At 47.3% G+C, this 27,159-nt stretch overlaps 1 protein-coding gene across 1 annotated transcript in view; it reads right to left on the reverse strand.

Annotated features, from left to right (window-relative positions):
* LOC146822248 (fucolectin-like) overlaps positions 1 to 27,159 on the reverse strand; it is a 69,483-nt gene that overhangs the window by 21,012 nt on the left and 21,312 nt on the right. Inside the window, exon 2 of the mRNA XM_085609443.1 lies at positions 3,559 to 3,804. Coding sequence (XP_085465569.1) covers positions 3,559 to 3,804 — 246 coding nt within the window. The remainder of the gene's footprint in view (positions 1 to 3,558; positions 3,805 to 27,159) is intronic.

Here is a 27,159-nt window from a genome sequence, read left to right on the forward strand (position 1 = left end):
CAATTGCAGTGACAGGTAGTATTTTAAATTACAGTTTGTTTCTACACAACAAGTGTTATCGCCGCAAATAAAAGGAATAAAATATCCTAAAAGCAGTGATATGTTTTAAAATAACAATAAAATAGTTCTGACCACAATGGGGAAAGAGGAGCAGCTAGCACACCGTACCGAATGCTTTCAAGTGTGCATCTGCTGCGCGCTCCGGGAACCATCTGCTTTTAAGCAGTGCAGCAAGAACTAGTGCGCTGACCTCCCCCCACCGGCCGGAGGGTACCTCCCTCCACTCAATCGGGACAACCCGTGGTGGACAGGGGAGAACGGCTCGGGGGAGGAAGCGCGAGGCAATTGCAGTGACAGGTAGTATTTTCAATTACAGTTTGTTTCTACACAACAAGTGTTATCGCCGCAAATAAAAGGAATAAAATATCCTAAAAGCAGTGATATGTTTTAAAATAACAATAAAATAGTTCTGACCACAATGGGGAAAGAGGAGCAGCTAGCACACCGTACCGAATGCTTTCAAGTGTGCGTCCCATACAAAGCCAAAGTGATAATAAACCATCTTGAACCCCGCACCCTACTCAACCACATCCAGTCCAGTTTTCAAAGGCACCATAGCATGGAGGCAGCACTTGTTATTGCCGCAGATGAGATCGGCACCATACTGGACCATGGAGAATCCGCTGCCATTATATTGCTTGACCTCTCAGCCCCATCAGCAGACTGCCTGGCAAATGCATCCAAGGTATGGCTCAACTGGATATGCTCCTTCCGCACAGGAAGAACACACAGAGTCAGACTCCCGCCCTACACAACAGAACTTGATCTGCGGCGTCCCCAAGGTTCATCATCCAGCCCAACCCTGGTGAATATTTAGATGTCTCCACTTGCCAACATCATCAGAGCACACAGCCTCTCCATCACTTCCTATGCTGATAACACCCAATTCATCTTATCAATGTCCAATAAGTCCATTAACACCAGAAACAACTTCATTGAATGCATGATCAATGTAGCAGAGTGGATGAAAACTAACACCCTGAAACCTTAATCTGACTAGATGGAATTGATGATCTTCAGAAACAGGAACTCCCCCTAGGACTCCACTTGGTGATTTTAAGAGCTGGGTCTCAGACCCACACCAACCAACCACGCAAGAAACTTGGGGCCAGATGTATAAAGCCTTTTTCTGTTTGCAAATGGGACGATTCACAGAATTGGCCCATTTGCGAACAGAAAAAGGCCTTTTCTAATGTATGTAAGGCTTTGCATTCGCACTTTCAGTAATTGCAATTTTTTTTAATTACCTGAATTGTGAATGCAAATAGGCAATCGCAATTTGTGAATTCCTATTGTGAACGCAAGAAGCCGTTCCTAAATGCAAACTGTGCATTTAGGAAACCCTAATTACCATCAACTTCAAGTTGATGGTAGCCATGTGCATACTTCGAAAAATGCACAAAAATGCATTTTTCAAAGTGCCATGTAGCGCGCACATGCCCCTAGGGCATGTGTGTGCTTTACATGTGCACACTTCTTTTTTTGGAGGGTGATTTAGGGGGGCCTTAGGCCGCCAGGCACCCTTGGCTTTGCATTCTCCAATTGCGATTACCAATTTGGTAATTGCAAATTAGCAAATGCAAAACCATTCTTTTCTATGGGCCTAGGAATGAATGGAGTCATATTACCTTATAGCGATTGGCTATTTACAGAATCGCTATTAGGTAATGCTAAGGAATCACAAAATAATTTGCAATTCCTACATACATTGCATTTTGCGATTCCAAAATAGCGATTCTGTAAAATTCGCTATTTCAGAATCGCAAATTGTTTGTATGATACATCTGGCCCTTGGTTGTCATCTTAGATGGTAAACTCAATATGATGGCACAGGTAAACGCAATCAGCTCCTCCTTCTTGGACATAATCTGCAGGCTTTGAAAAACCTTCAAATGGATTCCCGTGAACTCCAGACGTACCGTCACTCAAACCGTCGTCACAAACAGACGAGACTACTGCAACGCATTATACGCTGGAATCTCTAACCACCTCCTCCACCTACTTCAGACCATGCAGAACGCTGAAGCAAGACTCATCCTAGACCTCCCACGTCACACCCACATCACCCACACCTTAAGGAGCTCCACTGGCTGCCTATACACAAACACTGCCAATTGAAACTCCCCACGCATGCATACAGGGCATTGCACAAATTAGAACCATACCTTAATAGCCACAATCCCTTCCACCAACCAATATGTGATAACTACGGGCCACTATCATCAAAACTGCAGCCTCAAGTTACTAGATAGAGGCACCTTCCCTTTGCCATCATGGGCAGCATTGCTCTACTAAGAAATGGTGGTGATTCCTCGATTGCTATATCTTTTCCTTAATATCCCAAACCCGCTGATCTACTGTTTGTTTGTGAACTTAGAGCAGAGTTTAAGACACTCACCTGGGTAGATAATAATTACGCTTGCACTTGGAGCTTATCTCACAACCACGAGCCAAGGGGGGCCCTGGCAGTGCATGATCCAGAGAGATACTACTTGGTGACACAGGCCTTCCTAGTGATATACTGGTACCTGCCACAGCCGCCCCTACTGCACATAGTGGTAGAAAGGGAAGCAATTAAGTAGGGCGCACTACAAACCTGTCTAATGAAGCAGGTTAAGCACCATAAGCAAACAAATGATATAGAAACAATGACAGCTTAGGACTGGAACTTGGACTGACAGTGCCCTATTCCCACCACTTCCCCCTTGCATGGAACCCTCCGATAACACCCACTTTTAAAAGATAGTGATGGACATCCTCAATAAACTTGGGCTAACAGCCGAGGAACACCTCTATGAAAATGGACATGTCACTGCCCCGGAACAGTTCAGGGTTGGAGAATGCATTCAACGTGTTCATATATCACAGAATCATAAAGGCTGTGAAAGCATGGTGCAAAATATTCTCCATGGAACCCCCAGAATTTACAATACTATTGAAAGTAATTAGTATGAAATACAGTAGGGGATGGTTTTCACTTCTATATAATGATTCCAATAACAGGTGCACTCTACCACAAATGACGGAGAAGACTGAAAAGAGGACCTGGACACCTTATGGGATGTGCACAAGTGTGTATTATTTTGTGCAACTAAAAGCTATATCCATGAACAATGGACACAAACTAATTCATGTAAACTGCCACCCAATCCAGACAGCAAGACGTCTGGGGTGCAATTGAGCGAGCAATATTGGGGCAAAGAGTCAATAGGGATCTTTGCCACACTGGGAGCATTTTCAAGGTTGATGATTTTGCACATGCAGTGTCTGGTAGGCACTTATTTATGAATCACATGACTACTATTACATAATGTACATGCCTAAAAATGCTGGTAAAATTAAGATACCTTCTCCTGTAACAACCCTGTGATATGTATGGTTTTATTTTTCATTAATCAAAAATAAAAAAAAACTTTAAAAAAAAAAAGAAGTAATAAAATGCCAACAAAAATAAGGCTGCGGTAAGGACAAAAACATAATTAAGTCCACTGAAGTTACCTGTGAAACTGGGCCTCTCACTTTCTTGTTTTTTTGTCAGTGCCCAGGAAGGCACTGTATCAAGGAACAGGATGAGCAGGTGAATGGAGATGGCATTCGATGTCCTCATTGTGGTGCTGGGAGCCCTTTCTGATGACCGGCGTGTCTGGGGCTTACAGGTGGGAGCGATCCGGGGAGCGTAGAGGATGTGGTCCACAGATATGCACTGGCGGGACTGCCATGGTTCAGAAAGCTCTAACGCATGCCCTGCATATAGGAATAATGAGAAAGCGCTTTCATGTTATCACCCGTGGGTTCTATCGTATCGACAGACCTGAAGGAGGTGGTAGAACAGTGAATACCAAACTGCTGCTCCCTGACTCTCTTTGGCATATCCTGGACAGACACTTGGCACAAAGCAGAGTTCAAAGTCTGCAGACACTAGCTCAGTCAGGGACTCTATCAGCAAGGTACCAGTCCTCTGTTCTCACAGGGAGAGTGGGTAGCACAGACTCTCGGCAGGCTGGAGGATGGAGGACTCAAGGGTGGCAGTAAGGGTGGCCGTGTGGCAGGGATTCAATACAACTATCCTTACAGGGAAGAGTAATCAGTAATCAAATATTGGTGGGAGATGGTCATTTTTTCATTTGGGCAAGCTGAGAGGGTGTGTCTGTGGGAGGTAGGGAGGGATGACAGCATTTCTTTTCTATAACATTATCTATTGGCAATTCTATATAATATGTTTGTATCCCAAAGACACATTCCAGGGAGCATGAATTGCAAGAACACACTGCAACACACTCCAGAACCCTGCCAGAACACACTGCAACACACTCCAGAACCCAGCCACTCACTGCTCTGACATAACAGCAGCCAAAATGCATACTATTTTTCCATAGCTTTGACATTACAAAACCCTCTGAATAAGCTCTCTTTGAAAACAAAGGATGCTTCATCCCCTAAACAACAAGAACAAAAGCAACAAAAAGACACATACCAGGGGGCATGGCCAGGATGGTTGAGTGGGCACGGAGGCTCTGCTGCTCATATTGTAATAGCTGAGGTATCTGCTCAGTTTGTGGCATGATTCGAACCCCCACAGCGGCTGTGCATGACAAAGATTGACAGCGGTGTACCGAGAAATGATTCTGACTGCTGAAACTGCCTGGATGATGGCGAATATGCGGAGGGGCTTCATCGGTAATATGGCGGCATAATGATTCCATGCGGAAGCTCACCGAGAAACACTGCAAACGATACAGCCCCTGACTAAGAGCACACTCACCTGCTGTGACAACATTTCCTGGCATCGCTCTGACACAAAAAGGAATACCCGTGACTTTGAGGGAACCGCAGTAAGTGCAGCGCTGCAGTCCCAACCCTATGCAACCCTTTTCAGCGACACCTCTTCCTGCGGAGGCACTGTCGCACAACATCTGCGGCAGTGCAGGACCGGCAGCACCGAAGCAGACACTGCCACAATGGAGTGGCATTGCAAGAGACACACAAGATGAAGATGACAGGCTCAGACATAAATCCCACTCTATCATATATAAATCCTCAGCCTCTTCCAAACACAACCTCCCTACAATTCCAGCCAGAAGGGTACAAAACAGATAAAGAGGGACACATTGTTTTGGTAAAGGGTAAGATTAGAGTAGGACATGTACTTTTGCTTTGATTTATGTCCCAAATATGAAACACATCCTATTCCTGCAAGAGCTTTTGTCCTTGTTAAAGGGCTTTGCAGAAGGGAAAATTCTCCTGATGGGGGACTTTAATCTCACCTGGAACTCAGTAATTAACAGTTCACACTCTCACAGATCACCCACTTAAACAGGTCATTAAAGATGTAGGTGTAACAGATACATGGAGATGGCTACACCCCAATGAGCGAGATTACACTTTTTTCTCCCAATCTTATTGCACGTATTTCTGCCTAGATTATGTGTCTATGAGCCAGGCACTTAGTCAAGATTTGAGAGTGGCATCCATCCACCTAATATCCACATCTGACAATGCCCCCATGTCGATAACACTGGACTGGCGTAGTCCACCACCAAGATATCACCAATGGTTTTCCCCATTCCCCTACGAAAGACTGCTTCCTTAGAGACGATCTGCGATAAGCCGTTAAGGAGTTACCGCAATGACAGAACCCCCGCTAACAATTGTAAGACTTTCTAGGCGGTGCATTGCTTTGATCTCTACACTTAATAAACAAAGTGCTGCGGATCGTGTGGCGTTTGAAACAGAGATGCAGCACTGTGAATTGACTCATAAGTCTACCCCAACTTTAACCCTGCAGACTAAAGTCACCACATTATGGGGGAAGCTGAATGCCATTTAGACTAATAGAAGAGAGCTCACTCCTCTCCGCCTGAACCACACATCCTATGAACTGGGTAAAAAGGTGGGAGCATACTTGGCGAGGCAGCTCAGGGTCAAACAGGCTAAAGAATATGTTGTCATTATAACTAACTCCAGTGAGTAAGAAGGGTCTGATGTGGGAAAGCCCAAATCTTTGGCGAGTTTTACAAGAAGCTCTATATGGCTGACCATGCTGCTACTCCAAACCAATTTGCTTACCTTAAAAGCGTAGATGTCCTGGGGCGGCCGCTCCTTCACTGGAGTGGAGGAGCGTAATATGCAACACCACAATCCAGGGTTCTGGTTAACTGGGTGAACTCGGACCTGTTCCATCTGGGAACGTGAACAAGGCAAGGGCGTCCTCTATCATCTCCTCTATTTGCCCTCTATATCGAGCCCCTAGCTGCCAAGGTCAGGGCTGCACAAGACGTTGGAGGTATTCCGTTTGACTCAGTATCCCATAAAATTTCTCTATTTGCTGATGGTGTGTTGTTAACACTCACTTCTCCCCAGTTCTCCCTAGCTGCCCTTCAGAACAAATTACACCACCATGAAGAAGTGGCAGGCTTCCGTATCAACCTCACTAAGGGCCATATGTAGGTAAATAATTTTTACCGATTCATAAATACCGAATTTTACCGAATCGGTAAGTTATATGTAGGTCAACAATCGGTAAACATTACCGATTCGGTAATATTCGGTAAACATGAATCGGAATTTACCGAATCGGTAAATACCGAAGTGGTATTTACCCGAATCGGTAAATACCGAAGTGGTAATTACCGAATCGGTAGTTCCAAAACACATGACTTTATGAATCAGCCAATCCTGTGCTACCTAAACCCCACCCAACCAGGAAGTGGCCACACCCAGGCAGGTGCACACAATCAGCAGACTCTGAAGAGGCTGGGAGTGCTGAGGAGAGGAACAGAGCAACTGCCTGATACAGCCCTGGAAACAGCAACTATGGCCAGCCAGGACACAGAGAGGGAAGGAGGGGAGAGGAAGCGAAAGCTGAAATTCAGCCAAAAGGAGCTGCAAGTACTGGTGGAGGAGGTTGTGAAGCAGCACCAGAAGCTTTTTGGCAAACAGTCACAGCAAGTGCCTGAGTCCGAGAAACGTAAGATCTGGCTTGGAATCCAGGCACAGGTGAATGCCATGGGAGTGACCCCCCCGGACATCGATGTCCTCAAGAAGCGGTGGTACGACATCCGTATCATCACGAAGAGGAAGGTGGCAGAATTTAAAAAAGAGGCCAGCCGGACAGGAGGTGGAGGCAACAGGGCACCAGCCCTGACAGAACTGGAGGAGCTAGTGGAGACCACTATTGAGCCAGAAAGCATCGTGGGGATTGGGGACGCTGACAGCTCCGGCAGAGGCACCTCGAAACAAGGTAAGACGCTTGCACAGCAATGTGCCCCCCCCTACCCCTATCCCAACTCCCCAAATGTGCAATGAGAATCCCACTCCAGTACAGGTGTTAGTGCATGCCAGCAATGCATCATGGGAGATGTAGTCCCTGAAAGCCCAAACATGATACGATTAGCACAGATTAACAGGGCATGTGACACACAGTAGCGAGAAGCAGGCAGAGGACATTGAGATACTGTTTAGAAAATGTTTTGTCATGTCAGCAAATCAATGCTTCAGGTACACTTAGCTGATGTCGCTTTTCTGTCCACAGGCACTACTGCGCACAGAACTGCCCATGACAAGGGAGAGAGGGCACACCACAAACACAGCGCGGAGAAGGCCACCACCAGTGCTGGGCAGGGAACGGCACCACAGGCAGTCACACCACCCCAGCCAGCATCGCCGCTCCAGCCAGCATCCCCACTCCTGCAGGTGTCACCACCATCTTCACCACCTGCATTGCACAGGTTGAGGAGGCGTCCTGCTGCCAGGTTGGATGTGACAGACTCATCGTCTGAAGACTCGAGGGGGGCGGAAACGTCCACTGTACCCCAGGATGTAACCCATGCCAGTGTGCCTTCCGACTCTGAGGGAGCACACACAGGTGACAGACGGCGCCGCAGGGCTCGGCCGCAGAGTCCACCTCCCCTAGGGCTGGGCCATGGAGTCTCCTCAGGGCTTGAGGCCACCATGGTGAAAATCCAACGCATCCAGGCAAGGGCAATGGTGTCCGTACAGCGACAAATGCGTGGCCTCAATCAGACATTTGTAAACATTGACAAGGGCATCAGCGCCATGGCAGGGGGAATGGTTGAGATGGCAGCGGGCATGCGGGACATGTCACAGTCCATCATGCTGCTGTGCTCAAAGTATGATGAGGACAGGGCAGCACGGCGCAGGGGACATCAGAGAAAGGATCTGAACTCAAGGGCAGTGAACCGGCTGGCGACTGCCACTTCGCTGCTCTGCAGGCGCTCTGTGGCGATGCAGGAGGGCCTTGCGCACTGCAGCACAGATGTGTCCAGGGGGATGGTTAGGGTCACGAGTGCACTAGAAGTGCTGCTCACCAGCCAGTCTGCAACAACTGGCGCTTTGGATGCTGGTGACACAGAAGACACGACCAGCAGGAGCAGCATAACCCCCCCTGTCCCAGACACACGTCGGAGCAGCAGGCGGCAAGGTGGTGCCACTGGTTCCCCAGCCAGTGAGGATGCTCACTCAATGCCATCCCGCACTGGTGCGCGTGGGCGCAAACACTAATGCGTCAGGAAAAACAAAGACACTATTGGGTGAAGTAACCCTTAACAGACATAAGTTTATTTCTCAATGTTGATGGAATAGGTTTCCCTTTGTGTCGTGGCGTAGTGCTGCCTGATTAAACTACGTTATGGCATCCGACTACTGGCTGTGTCCCCTTACTCATTCAGAAATAGTTGAATGTGATCTCTGCCCATCTCACTCTCCCATCTGTTGCTGTTGGCACTCCTGCTGCGTTGGCCTCTGGCTGTGCAGACTCATCATCATTGTCCTCAATATATGTCATTTCGACCTCTGTACCTCTCTTCGTGGCAAGGTTGTGCAGCATTGCACAAGTGGCAATTATCTTGCAGCAGAGGATGGGTGTGTACTGGCGTGCACCTCCGCTTTTATGGAGGCAGCGGAACCTGCTCTTCAATAGTCCGAACGTGCGCTCCACCACATTGCGTGTAGATTTGTGTGCCACATTATATCGTCTCTCACTCTGGGTTGATGGGTGTAGGTAGGGAGTGAGGATGAATGACCGCACGGCATATGCACTGTCGCCTAGGTGAGTAAAAGGGAACCATCAGTCACATGCCTCAATGCACTATGATTTGCACTAAGTACTATGGAGCGGCACTGTTACTTACCTAGCAGGTATCCTTCTCCAAATTCTCCCGCAAGCAGTCGTGTGTAGATCCCACTGTTCTGGAAGATGTAGGAGTCGTGGGTGCTCCCAGGGAACTTCGCAAAAATATCAGTGATGATGTTCCCTGCATCGCAGATTACCTGCACATTGATGGAGTGGGTGGACTTTCTGTTCCTGTAGATGTGCTCAGTGGCAGCTGGTGGGCAGATTGGGATGTGTGTGCCATCAATACAGCCAATGACATGGGGGAACTGTGCCATGTGATAAAAGTCAGTTTTAGTTTTCTGCAGTTCAGCCTGTGTGTTTGGGAAGCTGATGTAGTGGTGCATTCTCTGCATCATGGCATCCAGGAACTTCCTGAAGAAACGGGACAGGCAACTCTGGGATACACCGCCCACCGCAGCTGTCAACCCCTGGTAACTGCCAGATGCGAGTAGGTGTAGGCTGCAGAGAACCTGCACACGTGGTGGTATGACATGCGCCCTTCTTGTTGGCTGGTCCAGGAGTGGGTGCAGGTCCCTTATCAGGTCCATGATGGTTTGGGGGTGTAGCCTGTACCTTTCATGTATCTCAGCGTCAGTCAGTTGAAAGAGTGTGATTCGCTGTCTGTAAATGCGTTCCTCCCGTCTCCAAATCCTCAGACCTGCTGCCTGTAGACGTAGGCGCCTTGCAATCACATACAGAGCGGCCATGGTGTCCACGCTGTTGCATTTTGGATTGCTTATATGCACTGTTGATGCTTACCACCTGCTTTCAATCTGTGTTAATTACCGACTCTTAATTACCGAATTTCATGGATTTCTTAATTACCGAATTTACCTACATATCTTTTCCCGTTTTACCACTTCATATTTACCACTTCATATTTACCGATTCGGAAAATATGTATTCGGTAAATATGAAGCGGTATTTTAGAATTCGGTAAATATGAATCGTTATTTACCGATTCATATTTACCGAAACTGGTTTTTGGCCTCCTACATCTCACTTGACTAAATACCGGTCGGTAACGGGATATTTACCGACTTTCGACCGTTACCGACCGGTATTTAGCTACCTACATGAGGCCCTAAGTCTTTTTTACTTAATCTGACACTGCTCACTGTGGCTATGGAAACCTTAGAGGCCTCTACTCCCTTCCAATGGGATAAAACAGACATTATTTAGCTATTAAAATTACCCAAGATTATCAGACTTGTATCACGCCAATTATCTGCCTATTCTGCAACAATTGAAAAGGGACCTTAAACGTTGGGCACCTATGTATATTTCTTGGATTGGGCATAACTGTTAAGATGATGATCTTACCAAAGGAGTTGTACCTCTTCTAGGGTCTTCACGATGAACTGGACAGAGACTTTCTACCGACACTGCGTACACTTATCACAAGGGTTTAATTGGCCGAACTGTAGTGCCCTCTTGCCTTTCAAACTACTCCGACTCCCTAAAGACGATGGTAGAGTGGCCCTTCCTGACTTTCAACTTTATTACAGAGCAGCAGATTTACAGGTTATTGCAGGATGGCCATTGCAGAAGTCAGACAAACATTGGCTCCACATGGATAGAGCGATATTGGGCAGAGTCATATGGGATGACTTCTTGAAGCTGAAACGCATACATGAGTACTACAACGAGAACGACTTTAGGAATTTGGGAGGAAGTTAACAGGACTGCAGAATGGACCGCCTTCTCTTCCCCATTCACGCCGATACACTGTAACCCGACATTACCCCCAGCCTCATTGCCTGGCCCCTTTGATGCCTGGAGGGTGAGAGGTTGTCTCACACTCTCTGATCTCTTTCATAATTGGGACATATTGAGGTTTGAACACTGCCAACATGACTTCTCCCTTCCCAACTCAGAATGTTATTGCTACATTCAGTTGATACACTGGGCACTCCAATCAGATGTAAGACGGACAGCCACTAGACAGCTCGTCCCAATTGAACACTTTGTTAGAAGGGAAGTAACTACCAGAGGAACCATTTGCTTTTTATATTCGCTACATTCCATTACCATCAGCCCCAGCATACATATTTTTGGAAGGGTACTTTGAGGGAAGGAATTCCAGAAGCACAGAGGAGGAACCTTTGGGAAGATATCCCGAAGCATAACCACTCCATGGGCATGAGGAAGGCCCATTATAAATGACTCTACGACTGTTACCTCTACCCCACTAAGCTGAAAAGAATCTCTCCAACACATCAGACTTATGTTGGAGGGGGTGTGGGCTACTAGGCGACTTCCGCCATGTTTGGTGTGACTGCTCCACATTCTGCCCAATCTGGTCCAAAATCCTGTCACAAATCAAGGAGATCCTAGGTTATCCACTCCCTGAATCCTCTGCTTTTGCATGGTTGGGCTTGAGAGACGTCACCTTACAGAGCCAGACTAGAGGTGATAGGGCTATAATGTGGCTATGCCTAGGAGCAACTGGTGGTGACTGCAAATCGGAAGAAGAAAGAAGCTCCTGTATTGACACGAAAACATGCTTGTCTATGGCAGGCTTTGGCAATGGAGAGACTGGCATACATTTATTAGGGCTGATTTTAAAAACTTTGTAACCTATCTCTCCAGAGCTCTGCCTCTAGTGGCTAAGGACAATCAGTTAATTAACATAAAATTGCAACTTTTGTAAATGAGATTTGCCCACCTATTTCTGGCCTAGATTATCCTGTTATATATTTGACCCATTCCTAGCTAGAAGGAAGCTCGAGGCAGGCTGCACCCCCCTACCCCACCCCTCATTCTCCCAGCAAGGCAAAGAACCCCGCCAAAGCTAGATCACGATGTACTCCCTAGTATTGGGATTTAAAAAGGAACGTTACTGAGCACAGCAGGTACTGCTTGTGTTAGGGCCTTGGCCTGTGATTCCAAGAATATTCTCTATCATCCCGATGCTCGGGCACTTCTCTAGTCAAAGCACACACTGTTCCTTGAGGGGCTGAATACCACCCAAGCAGGACAGACATACGTTTGGTTACTTGAGTTTTGTAACTTGAGTATTACTGATACCCCCAATAGAAAACACTGTAGTTGCAGTAATATAGGAAAGCTAATAGTTGGTTTTTGGAAGATACTGCCCACAGGACTACACTTCTCTTGTCTTTCCTGGGCAGAGCGGCATTGTTTAAAATGATTTCTCTGCAACAGTTCCTGTATGACCAACAAAATACATAATGCTGCAGTGAGTATATCTGCTGTAAACCTGATGGATATATCACTAAAAAATGGTGCCTAATTGGAAATCTTGATTACCAAACTCTTGGGCCCCACACCTTTCGATTCCCCCTAAAAACTACAGCCGACCATGGGGAAATGAGTCTCCTAGCTCTTGGGTTCAAGGGTGTTTCCTTGGCATGAATTCAGCAGGACTTTTTAATTGTTAAAGTGGCTGTGGAAGTCTCATGTTATTAATGTTTTCCGTAAGATTGTGCAAAAAGAACTACTGATGGACAGAATGCAGAACAATGTCATACATTCACCCCAGTACAGAGATCTGGGCCTAAATCCAGCGTTTTTTTGCTCACCATGCCATTCCAGTTTGGACCCAGCCATATGCAAATCAGTCTTGACCCTGTGCCCAATGGGAACAGTCCAGCCCGAACTGCCAGGCCAGGTCCTCCCTGGACTGGAAACAAGCATCCTAGGACCGGTTTCGGGTTTCGCTCCTCTTCAGCCAGGATAGCTTGATTCCAGTGGCATGGAGAGCACGGGACTCACGTCTGAGCATACCCTTACCACTCGGGGTGACAAATGCAAAAAGAACTACTGATGGACAGAATGCAGAACATTGTCATACATTCACCCCAGTACAGAGATCTGGGCCTAAATCCATCGTTTTTTTGCTCACCATGCCATTCCAGTTTGGACCCAGCCATATGCAAATCAGTCTTGACCCTGTGCCCAATGGGAACAGTCCAGCCCGAACTGCCAGGTCAGGTCCTCCCTGGACTGGAAACAAGCATTCTAGGACCGGTCTCGGGGTTTCACCCCTCTTCAGCCAGGATAGCTTGATTCCAGTGGCATGGAGAGCACGGGACTCACGTCTGAGCATACCCGTCCCACTCGGGGTGACAAAGGTAAAAAGAACTACTGATGGACAGAATGCAGAACAATGTCATACATTCACCCCAGTACAGAGATCATCCCCTTTGGTTTTGCTTTGTTCGCCCTAAGTTGGCAGGGTATGCCCAGACGTGGGTCCCTTGCTCACTTTGCCACTGGATTCAAGCTAGCCTGGCTGATGACGGCTGATTAGCCAGAAACCGGTCCCAGGATGCTTGTTTTCGGTCCAGGGAAGACATGGCTTGGCAGTTCGGGCTGGACTGTTCCTATGAGGCACAGGGTCAGACTCATTTGCATATGGCCATGTCTGACCTGGGGTGGCGGAGTGAGCTAAAGAATGATGATGGATTAAACCCAGATCAGTTGACTGGGGGTGAGTGCTTGCAATGTTCAACACTCCGTCCATCATCCCCTTTGGTTTTGCTTTGTTCGCTCTAAGTTGGCAGGGAATGCCCAGACGTGGGTCCCTTGCTCACTTTGCCACTGGATTCAAGCTAGCCTGACTGATGACGGCTGATTAGCCAGAAACCGGTCCCAGGATGCTTGTTTCCGGTCGAGGGAAGACATGGCTTGGCAGTTCGGGCTGGACTGTTCCTATGAGGCACAGGGTCAGACTGATTTGCATATGGCCATGTCTGAACTGGGGTGGCGGAGTGAGCTAAAGAATGATGATGGATTAAACCCAGATCAGTTGACTGGGGGTGAGTGCTTGCAATGTTTAACACTCCGTAGATCATCCCCTTTGGTTTTGCTTCCGTAAGATTGTGGCATTGTGATTGTAAGGAACAGCAGACGTATAGTTTCTCAGCAGCATCAGAAACCTTCCAGAAGCACACCTTTATTAAGGCTTTTAGGATTTCCACTAGTAAATTTGAAAAGGGTATTCTTATCTGTTGCTCTATAAACAACCATTTGCAATGCAATAGGTCTCGCATTTGTGAGATTTAGAGCGATTGGTGTTGTAAACTAAGTTTTTTACTTATGTGTTTTGGTTTGGAGTGTAGTGTACATATGTGGAGTGTACTGGAATTAAGTGGGTTGGATTGGAATTGTTAGTCGTGGCATTGTATGGGGTGGACTGGATTTGTGTAGTGGAAGTATGTGGCATAGTGTGCATTGGAACTATGTGGATGTGGTGTGTAATGCGGTGAGGAATTATGTGGTGTGGAATGGATTTGTGTGGAGTTGAATTGTGTGGCATGGAACTGTGCGGCGTTGAGTGAAATTGTTGAGTGGAATTATGTGGCACGGTGTGGAGTATTTATGTGGATTAGCATGTTGCACAGAGTGATTTTATGAGGGGTTGTATTTATGTGGTATTGAGTACTATGTAATTAGGTGGAGTTTAATTAGGTGGTGTAGAGAGGCATTATGTGAAGCGTAAATATGCTGGCTTGTGTGGAATTGTGTGGCGCTGAATTGTGTGGTGTGGAATTGTGTGATTATGTGTTGAATTATGTTGAGTTCAATGCTTGTTGTGTATGTACAGAAGTGCTGAGGGAGCAGCCTTTATGAGAGGTAAAACAATGTTATTTTTCTTTTTAATCTTTTTTCCACCCTAAAACTGGCTAAAACAGTGTGAATGGCATGCAGCAGTTGTTTTTGGGGCACCAGCCCATCCCCTCCTCCACCCAAAGACCTGTGTTCCCATCCCTGACAGCTTTGTTACAACACGCTGCACTATGTCTTACCCTGGGCCCTGCACTACATGGCGCAGCTTTGGTAGACACCGGATCTTTTTTGGTGTGGCATCTTACTATTGGAATGGAACCCCACCTATTTTGTTGTTGCCATTGCTAAGGTACTGTGGTGGGCATTTCACCCTAATGTTGGCATTGCCTTTATTATCTGTCCTGTTTTAATTATGAAACCCAATAAATGATTATTGTCAACAAAGAAGGGTGCCTGACCATGAGGCTGTCTTTGATATGGACATTCATTGTTGTGGTGGGCTGCAGCAGTCTACTTTAAAACACTATAAAGCTAAAACAAATAAGGGAAATCTGACATATAGGTCCAGTAGTAGTTTCCATCCTCAGTTACACTTTTCCTTGCGAGCACAGGAGGCCAGCACTTGTGAAATATGTGTTGATGGCAAAAGAAGCAATTCAAATATTAGAAAGACTGACTTTCAACCTTGATATCGAATCATTTCTCTCAAACACGTAATTGAAATCTCAAGGCAGCAACATTTTCAAACTGACTGGTAATAGACACAACAAACACGCTACTAAAACTAGCAAAAGTCTAGGACTTGCTCACTTTTAGTAGATAAGTGGTCAGCTGACTGAAATCACAGGGGTGTGCAATGTGGCCAAAAGGAGTCGTAAACAGCAACAATGAGATGATGTAGCTGTTAGAAATAACTGTTCGAAGTGTGGGCTACACAAAACATGTGCTCACTGACCTAGTGAATTATGACAACTTGAAGGGGAGGGCAACAGGGGAGGAGAATAGCAACTCCTGCCAGCAGTCAGATAAATTATTTAATGCTGTACTGCTCACAACACTATCTTTGAGTTTTCCATCTAGTATGCGGTTTCCTGGTAAGAAACAAGGCTAGGCCCATCAAGAGGCTTGCCCATTCCCCCATATGATTTGGGTAACATTTGATACACAGCTAATCCCTGACCTGATCTAGCCACTGCCGGTTGAGCATCCATTACTTTCCTTTGCTGATTGGTCATGGCGGCATCATACTCGACTCTTCCCTCACCATAAACAGACAGGTCAATGCTGTATCTGCCACGTGCTTCAACACCCTCTGCATGACCTTCAAGTGGATCCCCCCAGAATCCAGGAAGACCGTCAACCTCGCACTTATAACCAGCAGACTGGACTAAGGGAATGGCCTCTACGCCGGAATTAACAAATCTCTACTCCACAAACTCAAGACCGTCCAGAACGCCACAGCCAGACTTTTCCTCAGCATCCCACAACAGCACCACATCACCTAGCACCTACGAGACCTCCACTGGCTCCCCATTGAAAAGAGAATGACCTTCAAGCTGCTCACTCACGCCTACAAATCCCTCCACAACACCAGACTTCATTACCTCAACAAAAGAATCTCCTTCCATGCCCCCAAAAGAAACCTCCACTCTGCTGACCTCACCCTGGGCAAAATCCCTCGCATCTGGAGAGCCAGAATGGGAGTAAGAGCCTTCTCCTACGTCGCGGCCAAGACCTGGAACAATCTCCCCCTCAACATCAGAAGGACCCCCACATTGCAAGCATTCAGGAAGAGCCTCAAGAAATGGCTTTTCGGATGATGCAGAGCTGGTCCATATTCCCCCCCCCCTCCTTGCACCTTGAGACCCTCACTGGTGAGTAGTGCGCTCCACAAGTCCCTGATTGATTGATATGGCCTGCAGTTTGCAAGTGCATTTTGAGATACAAGGCAAATAATGGGCCTGCATTGTCTGCACCAACCACAGAAAGATGGAGATCAGACCAAAAAACTGAATAACAGAATCTAAAGAAATGTTGGACAAGGAGGAGATGCCTATTGAGTGACGAGCCAAAACAACAAAATAAATGTGTGCTACTAGGCCGAAAACAAAATTAAATGTGACCAGAGATGCAACGCACTCATGCCCCTTCCAGTGAAATGGACGCTGGGTTGCCATCCATTGCTATCCCAGGGAGTCCATCATAAAAGAAGGACACCTGAGCATCAGTGAATATACATTTAGCAGACAGTGTATTGAATGGCTGTCACATTGCTCCAGGCGGAAGGCTAAGTATTGTACTGTTAGGATTGAGCTAAGCTTTGTAATTTATATTGGTAATGTCATGTTTGGCCTGGAAAGAACACAGCCACCTATGAGAACAGCCCCGCCCACAAGAGACATTTATGATTTCATAAGAGGAGCCCGCAGTGTTTTCGACCAATTTGCAAGGCTTTAGAGACGAGGGCCTTATTTACATAGACATGTTCCACAGTATAGAAAAAATGACAGCCTAATTTACATAGATATGTTCAAGTCAGCAAGGCTTTAGAGACGAGTGGATCATTTGAATAAATATGTTCAAATCGGCGAGACTTTAGAGACGAGCATGGTTCTTTGGCCATATAACTACAGTCCTGGGATGTCCTTCAGCAAGGCAAAAAGAGCCTTTCAAACATGCATGAAAAGGAAGATTTGCAGAACGCAGAGGAGTTTGTTACAGGAAGGGGCTCACAACGGAGGAGGCAGGAACGACGGGCTAAAAACAAGCCACGCCACTCATGACCCTGAGCAATAAACATCAAAAAACATCTCACGCTTTATTTCAAGCATGCTGAGCTACAAATCCGAGCCGCCCTGCTTTATCTTCCTAATGATCTTTACTTTTCAGTTTGGTGACTCGCCCAAAAGTGCGTGCTGCCAGCTTTCGGCGAGAGGTTCCGAAGAAGGGAGAAGTCTTGGAGCTATGGCGAGGCAACACAACAGCGACAGCTCGGTCATGTTGGGGAAAGCGGCCAAAATGTTCGAAGCCGCCATACTGCTGACAATATGTGCAGGGGCGCCTTTATTAAAGTGAAACCGTGGCATTTTGCTGCAATTGGGAAAAAAGGTTTTTAAAAAGTTGTTTTAGGCGCCCGGCGTAGCGCTTTGAAAGAAATATATATTGGTAGCGCTTGGCTACTGGCCGAAACATAGGCATAAAGGAAGGACTAGGGAAACAGACGCCAGCCTTTACCACTATCATCAGATAGCAAATACGATAGCCATTTATGAGCTTCAAAGTAAAGTCCATTCCATTGCTCGGTAGAACTCTCACCCGTTCTCAATGTTCGCAAAGCAGCATGTTCTGTTTATTATTTTACATGTTAGCCATATAGCGATTACCTGTGTCTGCCGGGGGCCTTAGGTACCTACGCTCTAGTGGATACATTATGATTCAGCCAAGCGCCTGTTCTTGTTGCTTTTGGGAGGCTTTGCGGGAACCAGGGCAGGATATACATTAAGGGCAGGATATACATTAAGTGCCTCCAGGAGCATGTCTGACAGTGCAGCAAGAGCTTGCAGCTATAAATCACGGAGGGCACTTGTGCATGGAGCCCAGACTGACGTGCTCTGCAAAGTCAGCATGGGAAGGGGCGGGACATGATAGGAGGGCTGCTAGGAGTTTCCCGTTCGTCACCACGGCTGTCTCCGCATTAAACATGAAGCGTGGTATAAAAATATATTAGAAAGAGCAAGCGAAATACACTCATATATTGTGTATTTCCTACTCATTTGCTGAGCAGTAATTTAAACAAGTAATCCCCACACAGGCAAAAAAGCCCCTACAGTGTAAGGAAACTGTACGTGTTTCCTACTCCCTGCCTCAGCATGAATTCAAAGAAGTAGTCTCCACACGGGCATACAAGCACCTATTGTGTAAGGAAACTGTAGTTGGATGGTGCTCCCGAACGATAAACGGAAGTGATGTATTGGGAGCACCAACCAATGAGCACTCAGTAAAGAACACTGACACACGAGTGAACCTATGATAAGCAGCGGGTGGAATTTACATGCCTATACTGAAATCAACAGGTCTTGCAGACAGCGCATGGGCGCTGATGCTCGACCTAAAAAGGGCAAAAGCAAATACTCTATCCACATGCCAGAACCAGAGTTTGCAAAAAACAACCTTGATTTTGTTGTTGGTATGTGTGTATTTCAAACTTTTGTCAGATATTATTCCAACCCATGAACCTGTCTACCCCAGATAAAAAAAACTCATTTATTCTGAATGTATCTGATCGTTTGTTGACATTTGTGAATTATGGGACAGTCAGGATAAGTTTTTCAGAGAGAGATATCTCAGCTATTTAAGCTTCAACTATTCACTGAGCTTTTTGAATATATTTCTCTTCTGGGATAGCTGAAGATATTATTTTGTCTGCTGGTAAGATTAGTACTCATCTTTCAAATTGAGATGTGTGTGCTCTACACTATATTGGAGAATTTTGTTCCTAAGTTTTTCTCATTTCTTTCTTATTGTGTACTCCTTAAATGATGGTATCTCATTGTTAATACAATCACGCAGTATCTTTGCTACTTCCAGAGCTTCCGTATGAAGCAATTTATTTTTCCTGGAGGCAAAGACAAAGCTTCCGGGGAGCTCCAATCATAGACTTCACTGTGAATGCAACTATTCTCGTTGACTTTCTATCTCTCTCTTTTTCTCACTCTACCCAGGCCTTACAAACTCATTCTCATCAGTCACAACCCTGCAGGGCATACACCAATAAACATGGTTTGCAGGACTGTTTGATATCATACCTCGGCTAGTATTTTAACCCTTCCCTAAACTTCATATGGTTCATTATAGTTCAAGAGAAGTGCATCACAGGACTTTTCTTAGATGTGCCTATTTTTGGATAACCTTGAAAGCTTCCCAAAACCAGTTCGGAGACCTGGTTTCACATTACAATGTTGAAGAACCTCTACTTAGGACTGTGAATTTGCTCTGTTCCCACCTCATTACATAATGTTTGGCAGTGCAAACACGACTGTGGTTCCATAAAGAATGAAAGAGTATAACAAGATACTTACCCAATCATGAAGGATAGTCGTTCACATGGTATTAAGGTGATGCGTCCTTCAAAGATATGTGCCACTCGCCATCATCCATCTTAACTTTCCGCAGGACTTCTTCATGCTCTTTTGGGAAGAAAAGCTGGAAACTGAAGTAAGGTAGAACTTTGATGTGACACTGGGGCTTGAGAGCAGATAGATTTGGGCAGATGCAATATTTCTTTTTAGTTTTGTGCCCTTTTCAAACTAGTTCAGAAGTCCTGATACCCGAAGACAGTGGACTCAGAAGTGTGATTCCATGGAGAATACCTGTTGTCAGGAGAACTATTGTTATTGGGCAGTAGCCTGTACCTATCCTGTTAAACATTCAAGGGGAGGCAAAGCAGTGGAAGGATTCGTATTTACTAAAGCGTATTTGATGTTCTTTGCATCTTGCCACTCTTCCAAACCCATCCATTTGATATAGATTACACACATGAAAAATGTCTAACATCATTGTAAACACTGTACATAGAGAAAGCACATTCATTCAAATGTAGTATGAACACCTAGTAAACATTACATTTGCCAAATGTTTGCAACATATTTGCTAACTAGATTTACAATGCAAAATCACCAGCGGGGAGAGGCCATATAACATGGCCATATAACATGGAGTCGCAACACTTGGCTCATCTTTCACACCCATGGAAATAAAAGCCCATAGCCTTCCCTAATACAAGCAGTCTTTGACACACGGAGATACAGTTCAAGACCACTCACAATATTTGGAGTTTATTAACTACATATTTGCCTTATTCCTCATTTAAGGTTGCCGATGTACAGTGAGCATTCTTTCACAATTATTTGCTGGGGAATGAGGAGCATGTACATATGAAGTGTGGAGGCTCACCTGCTGACACAGAGGTTTCTGCACCTAGAAGGAAGCTAGCTCACCTCAGGTGTCCTTCATTTCTGACACTAGGCATGCCTTCATCCTTCCGAAATGGATAAACTGAGATAAGGTGGGCCACTTGCCACCAAGTTATCATTTCTATATCTGGTCACCACATTACAGACGACCCCCCCTATTGTCATGAGAAATAGTGACACTGACTGCCCCCCCCCCATTCTGCTGTAACTTCTGAGTCCCTCACCAGAACTGCATGCAAACTCCAGCATCCTTTCATTACTGTCCAGTACTGTCTCTCTTCACCCATCTTTATGTACCCGCTGATGTTTATATCTGATTTCTGTACCCCCATCTCTCCCTGTACCACATACAGGATGATGCTGTTCACTGTGATCTTGTCCTGAACTCACACATCTGTGAATCACACCGAGGAGTGGCTGTGCCATTTTGTAAAGTTTCATGTACCACTTTACCACTCTTACATTTTTTTTCTGAATATATTTTGACCAACAAGATTCACGAGGAGGGATTTTGTTGGAGGAATAGAGGACATAAATAAAACATGAGAAGTAGAAGGCAACCTAAACACCGCAAAAGAGAAAACCTGTGAGTATCTAACATTACCAGAACATACAGAAAAGCAGATATCCCAAGCATAATAAATTGTATTAAACCACTTCACGTGGATCCTGCTATAATGATATTATATGACTTTTTATTTTTTTGTAACTATTTGAGGTGAGAGAATAGTGGGGGAAACAGATCTAATTTGGACTTTCCCATGCCTTCTGAGCATAGGTTGCACAGTACTTTTCTATACGCCTACCAATTGTATGCTGTTGCTGGTCGATGCAGTGAAGAACACAGTAGGCATGAGGGGGAACATATCCATAAATGGACCTGACCCCTCGTAGAATGAAACAGTCTATTGGATTCAGTATGATAATTTTCACAGTTATTGTTGGACCTGACAGCCTTAGGGTGGTCTTCCCCCCAACTTTCTGCCTTTTTCTGACCTTGTGTTTCCTGGTACTAGGACTCTGCGTATTTCACCACTGCTAAAGTGCTTGTGCATTCCCTCCTAAACATGGCAATATCGGTGTATCCCCAACTGGCATATTTAATTTACTTATATGTCTCTAGTAAAGTTGTAATATATGTACCTAGTGCTTGTAAATTAAATGCTACTAGTGGACCTTCAGTGCTGATCATGTCAGCCATTTAAGTAGCCCTTTAACCTTGTCTCAGGCCTGCCAATGCAGAGCCTGTGTGTGCAGTTTACACTGCAATATCGACCAGGCAAAAAAATAACATTTTACCAGGCCCAAACTCTCCCTTTGTATACATAAAGGTCACACCTAAGGCAGGCCCTGGACAACCCAGAGGGAAGTGGAGTGTATTTAAAATGCAGGTCATGTACTTTTAAGTTTTACATGTCCTGGTAGTGAAACATTCTCAAATTTGTTTTTTATTACTGCAAGGCCTATCCCTTCCATAGGATAACATTGGGATTACCTTATTATATTTTATAAGTGTAATTTCCAATTGGGAAAAGATGGCCCTTCAAGTCTGGTGTCCCTGGAATCACACTTAATATCCCAAACTTGTGGTGAACCGGATTTTAAATTACAATTCTGAAAATGTCACTGTTAGACCTGCCAGCCTTTGGCTGTTCCCTCCTTATTTTTTTCTTCCTTTACCCTCTAATTTTTCTGTCCACTAGTTGTTTTGGTGTTGATTTAGAGGCTCTGGGTGCCCCATTATCACTAATTGATGGTGTGGCGCAAGGTGCTTCCCTAAAATGGAGGGAGGGAGAAAGCTCCTCCACAAAATGGTGGCCTAAACTGTCACCTCAGAACCTGGGCCATAAGCTGTCATGAGGGGTTCCAGAACCTTCTGGGCCACTCTGGCCAGTCAGGGCCCAGGCTATATATAGAGGTGAGGTGTGTCGGCCATTTTGTAGAAGGTGTGAAGTAGGGTAGTCAGGAGTAAGGCACCTGAGTGGGGAGGTGGGAGTGCAGAAGGGGGGAAACTGACTGTTCTTAGGGCCTGCTTTTTACCCCCCTTGGTTGACACTACCCCCTACCTCGTGACCTAGCCTTGCCTTCAACCTCTGACCTGGGATCACATTAACTGGTTGTGCTTCCCGCCTAGACAGGACCCCTGAGGGGAACTGAGGGAGAGAGTGACCATCTCCAACCTTGTCCACCGTTTTCCTGACTGTGCCTGGGTTCCCCCTGTCTTGTTCCGCCACTGGCGTGTGGCATGCCGCCTTCCAACCAACCTGCCCTGAGCCAGGGCGTCGCTGTGAGGGAAAAAGGGGCGCTAGGCGCCGAGCACATCGCCACCCCCGAACTGCAGGCCACCCCTTAATTTGTATCACCATCGCCGGGGCTGCCCCCAAAGAATAGCTCACCGCTGCGGCCCGGGGCCGGAAAGGTCACCCTCATGGTCACTGGGGCCTGCGAAGAGGACCGGGGCCCCGCCGCTACCGTCGCAGCCTCAGTAACGCAGCACATCTTGTGAGAGGGCCGCCGGAATTCGAAGAAGACCGCGTTAGGCTTGGAAGCCAGCCTCCCGCCTCACGTGACAGGGGAAGGCTGCCTGACGCCACCCCCGCCGACTCCTGAAGCCGTAGAGGCCGCGCCCCCGCAGGCCGCGCTGACAACGGCAGCTGCGGGCGCGCCTCTGATCCCCCACCGACTCGATGGTATCGCGGAAGGAGGAGGCCCTCGACCCGGAGATCGCCGGGAGGCCGGAGAGCCCTCGCCAGGGTCAACGTTGAGCCACAGAGTAAGGTAACCCCCAGGGGAGGAGGGCAGGAGGCCCGAAGCTCGCCCCTCCCCCGGGGGAAGCCCATTGTCAAGTCTGCTGAGAGTCCCCTCTACCCTTCGCACCGGGATCCCCAGACCAAGTTGGCGCTGAGACGCGCTGGGGGGAACTGTGCGGAGCCGCGCTCGGGGACCGTATGTTCAGCTCTTCTGGGACTAACCCGATAGGGCTGCCACAACTAACCACGAGTAAGGAGCTGATGTGAGGCCAGAGTTCAGGCAACAAAGTACTCCCAGCTCTGAAGCGCTAGGGCTTGGATAGACGCAGCACTAAGCTTGAGGCTCCACTGAAGTGCTATATTTAGTGACCTGATTTCAAGCGCATTGTAATGGCTATGTGAAGCGCTATATTTAGTGACCTGATTTCAAGCGCATTGTAATGGCTATGTGAAGCGCTATATTTAATAACCTGATTTCAAGCGCATTGTAATGGCTATGTGAAGCGCTATAGTTAATGACCTGATTTCAAGTGCATTGTAATGGCTATGTGAAGCGCTATATTGAATGACCTGATTTCAAGCGCATTGTAATGGCTACGTGCAGTGCTATATCTAATGACCTGATTTCAAGTGCAATGAAATTACTATGTGCAGGGCTATGTCTATGACCCTAATGAGATGTAAATGAAAACTGATTGATTTCCTCTGAAAGAAAAGAAAAACCGGATAAAAAGAAAGATAAAGCTTTTCTAACTTTTCTAACTCCTTGGTGTAGTGTCGTTTTTAGTGGTGATACACTGGAGTGCCGAGGTGAGTGGGATGCAAGCACGACATGTCCTCTGGAATGAGGCCTTTCCACCTGAGCCAAGCTACCATAGGTCCTTAGGTCCAACAAGTTGGTGTTCAGCGGTGGGATCCTGAGCTTGTGCTTGCGTCCACTCATCAGCAATTCAGTGTGCGCCACGCACCCTACACCTAATTTTTGTTTTTATTGGAGTTTTCTCCAGGTTGTCTCCCTGATTGGAATTTTTGAAATGATCTCTGTCCCGTGGTGTGGCTTCCTTTTGAAAGAAGGTTCTTCTTACTTTGAGAGTTCTTTTCCGCAGTGTTTAGGGCCCCACCTGGCAGGATGGAGTTTGAGCTGGGTAGTGTAGAAGAGTACACTGTAACCCAGTTAAAGGAATTCTGTCAGGAGAGGGGGGTATTTTTCAAGCGGGGAGCAAAGAGAAAGGAGCTCCAGACTAGCTTGAGAGTGATGGCCCACCTTAGCGGGGGACGGGAGGAGGAGGGACCGGACACCACGGAAGGGGCAGAGACACTTCTTCCCACTGAGAGCAGCAATATGGTTGCAGGACTCAGGGCGCCTTCAAGCGCCGGTAGTAGCGCTTCGGGGGGAAGCCTGTCTTCGGCCGACTTAGCCGACAGGAGGGAGGAGAGGCAATTCAGGATGGAATTAGCCCGCTTGGAGAAGGAGAGGGAAGAGCGGAGGTTCCTTCATGAGCTCCATTTAAAAGAATTAGAACTCAAGGCCCTTCAGTTAGGGACCCCCAGTAGTCCTGTTGGTGGCAGCGTACAGAAAGAAGTTCCCAGGGAACCTAGACCCCACTTACCAAAGGACGTAGTTGCCAGCTACGGTGTTGGGGACGACATCGCCAAGTGGTTGGCTGCCTATGAGGTCTCCTTACGAGCCCATGGGATCCCGGAAGCTCAGTGGGGGGTGGTCTGTACAGGTACATGCCTCCGGTGGGGAGGGATGCCCTTTTAGCCCTAGAACAACGGGAGCAGACCAATTACCCCACCATGAGGGTCGCCTTGATTGGGAAATTTGGGCTGACCCCTGAGAAGTACAGGCAGAGATTCTGGGGTAGCCAAAAGCTGGCCGACCAGAATTGGGTGGACTTCCTGGACTACGCAAAAAAAGCTTTGGAGGGCTGGGTGCAGGCCAGTGAGGTAAAGGACTACGAGGGGTTGTATAACCTGTTTTTGAGGGAGCACCTCCTCGAGAAAAGCTTTCCGGAGCTGCGTCAACACCTGGTGGACAGCAAGCTGACTAATCCTAGGAAGCTTGTAGAGGAGGCGGACATCTGGGCTAGTACCCGGGTGTCTCTAAAAGGAACTGGGGGAAATTTCCAAGGGACTGGTCAGGGCGCTCCCCAGAAGAAAGGGGGGGGAAGCAAAAAGAAGGAGTTCCCTAAAGGCCCCCAAAAGAGTTCGCAGGGAAAGGGATCAGGATTCCCTCCTAAGGTTGGCCCCCACAAACCCCCTTATCCTGACCGTGGTCAGCAGCCTAGGGTTGTCCGTTGTTATGAGTGTGGCGAGATTGGGCACTATAAGGGGGATACCAAGTGTCCCAAGAGACCACACCCTCTCACTGGAGGAAAGACCCCTGGGGTGGTGAGTGCAGTGCTCGGGGAGGAGTTGCCCTTAGATAAGGGAGGTGAGTGGGCAGGGCTAACATTAGTGTCCTGGGAGATTGCGAAATGGTTCCTAAGACCCATGTGCCCTCGAATACTACCAAGTACAGGCAATGGGTCACCATCAATGCCCAGAGGGTGGAGGCTCTGAGGGATACTGGAGCCAGCATGACTATGGTAAGGAGTCAGCTGGAGTCCCCAGAGCAGGTGATTCCCAACGTAGTCCACCCGGTTGTGATGGCTGAAAACCGAGAGGGTCACTATCTGGTGGCTCAGATTCCCTTTGAGTGGGGAGGGGTTGCGGGTCCTCTTCGAGATGCGGTAAGCCCTGCCATGCCGGTCGACTGTCTGTTGGGAAATGACCTTGAACATACGGCCTGGACGGAGGTCGAGTTCAAGGCTCATATGGAGATGTTGGGGTCGCCTGAGTGGACTTGTGCCAACACGCGGTGCGTGACTGCCCGGAGGGGGAGTTCACAGAGGTTGGAGCCTGGGACAGAGGCCCAACCAGCTGCCAAAAAGGGTAAACGGGGACAGGGGAAGCTTGCCCCGGCATCTGCACCTCGTAAGATGGATGGGGCAACTGGGTGGTTCCGGAGTCCACAGAGGGGGATGTGACTTCCCTGAAGGGCTTACCTACCCCTGCAGAATGGCAGGTGGAGGGAGGACCTACCAGGGAGGAGTTTTGTCGGGCCCAGAAGGAGTGCCCCACCCTTGAGGGCTTACGGCGACAGGCCGAAGCCCAGGCAGTGGGTAATGATTCGGGGAACTTCCACATATATTGGTAAGATGGTCTCCTCTATAGCGAACCCAAGGCTCCGGTGCATGGATCATCCCGGGCCTTGGTGGTTCCCCAGCGTTACCGAGCCTTCCTTTTGGAATTGGCTCACGAGATACCCTTGGCAGGACACTTGGGACAGGACAAGACCTTTGCTCGGCTTGTCCCTCACTTCTATTGGCCTCAGATGAGGATTATGTCCAACACTTTTTGTAGGACGTGTGTCACCTGCCAAGCTAGTGGGAAAACAGTGGTGAAGCTGAAGGCAGTCCTGGAACCACTGCCTGTCGTTGGCATCCCCTTTGAGAGGGTGGGCATTGACATTGTTGGGCCATTGGATCCACCAACGTCTGCCGGTCACAGGTTTATCCTGGTTCTGGTGGATCATGCCACCCGGTACCCAGAGGCTATTCCTCTAAGGACCATTACCGCACCTGCGGTGGCACGGGCCCTGATGGGAATTTTCACCCGGATGGGTTCCCCCAAGGAAGTTGTGTCTGACAGAGGTACCAACTTC

The sequence above is a fragment of the Triturus cristatus genome, chromosome 6 (assembly GCF_964204655.1).
Source record: "Triturus cristatus chromosome 6, aTriCri1.1, whole genome shotgun sequence".
NCBI lineage: Eukaryota > Metazoa > Chordata > Amphibia > Caudata > Salamandridae > Triturus > Triturus cristatus.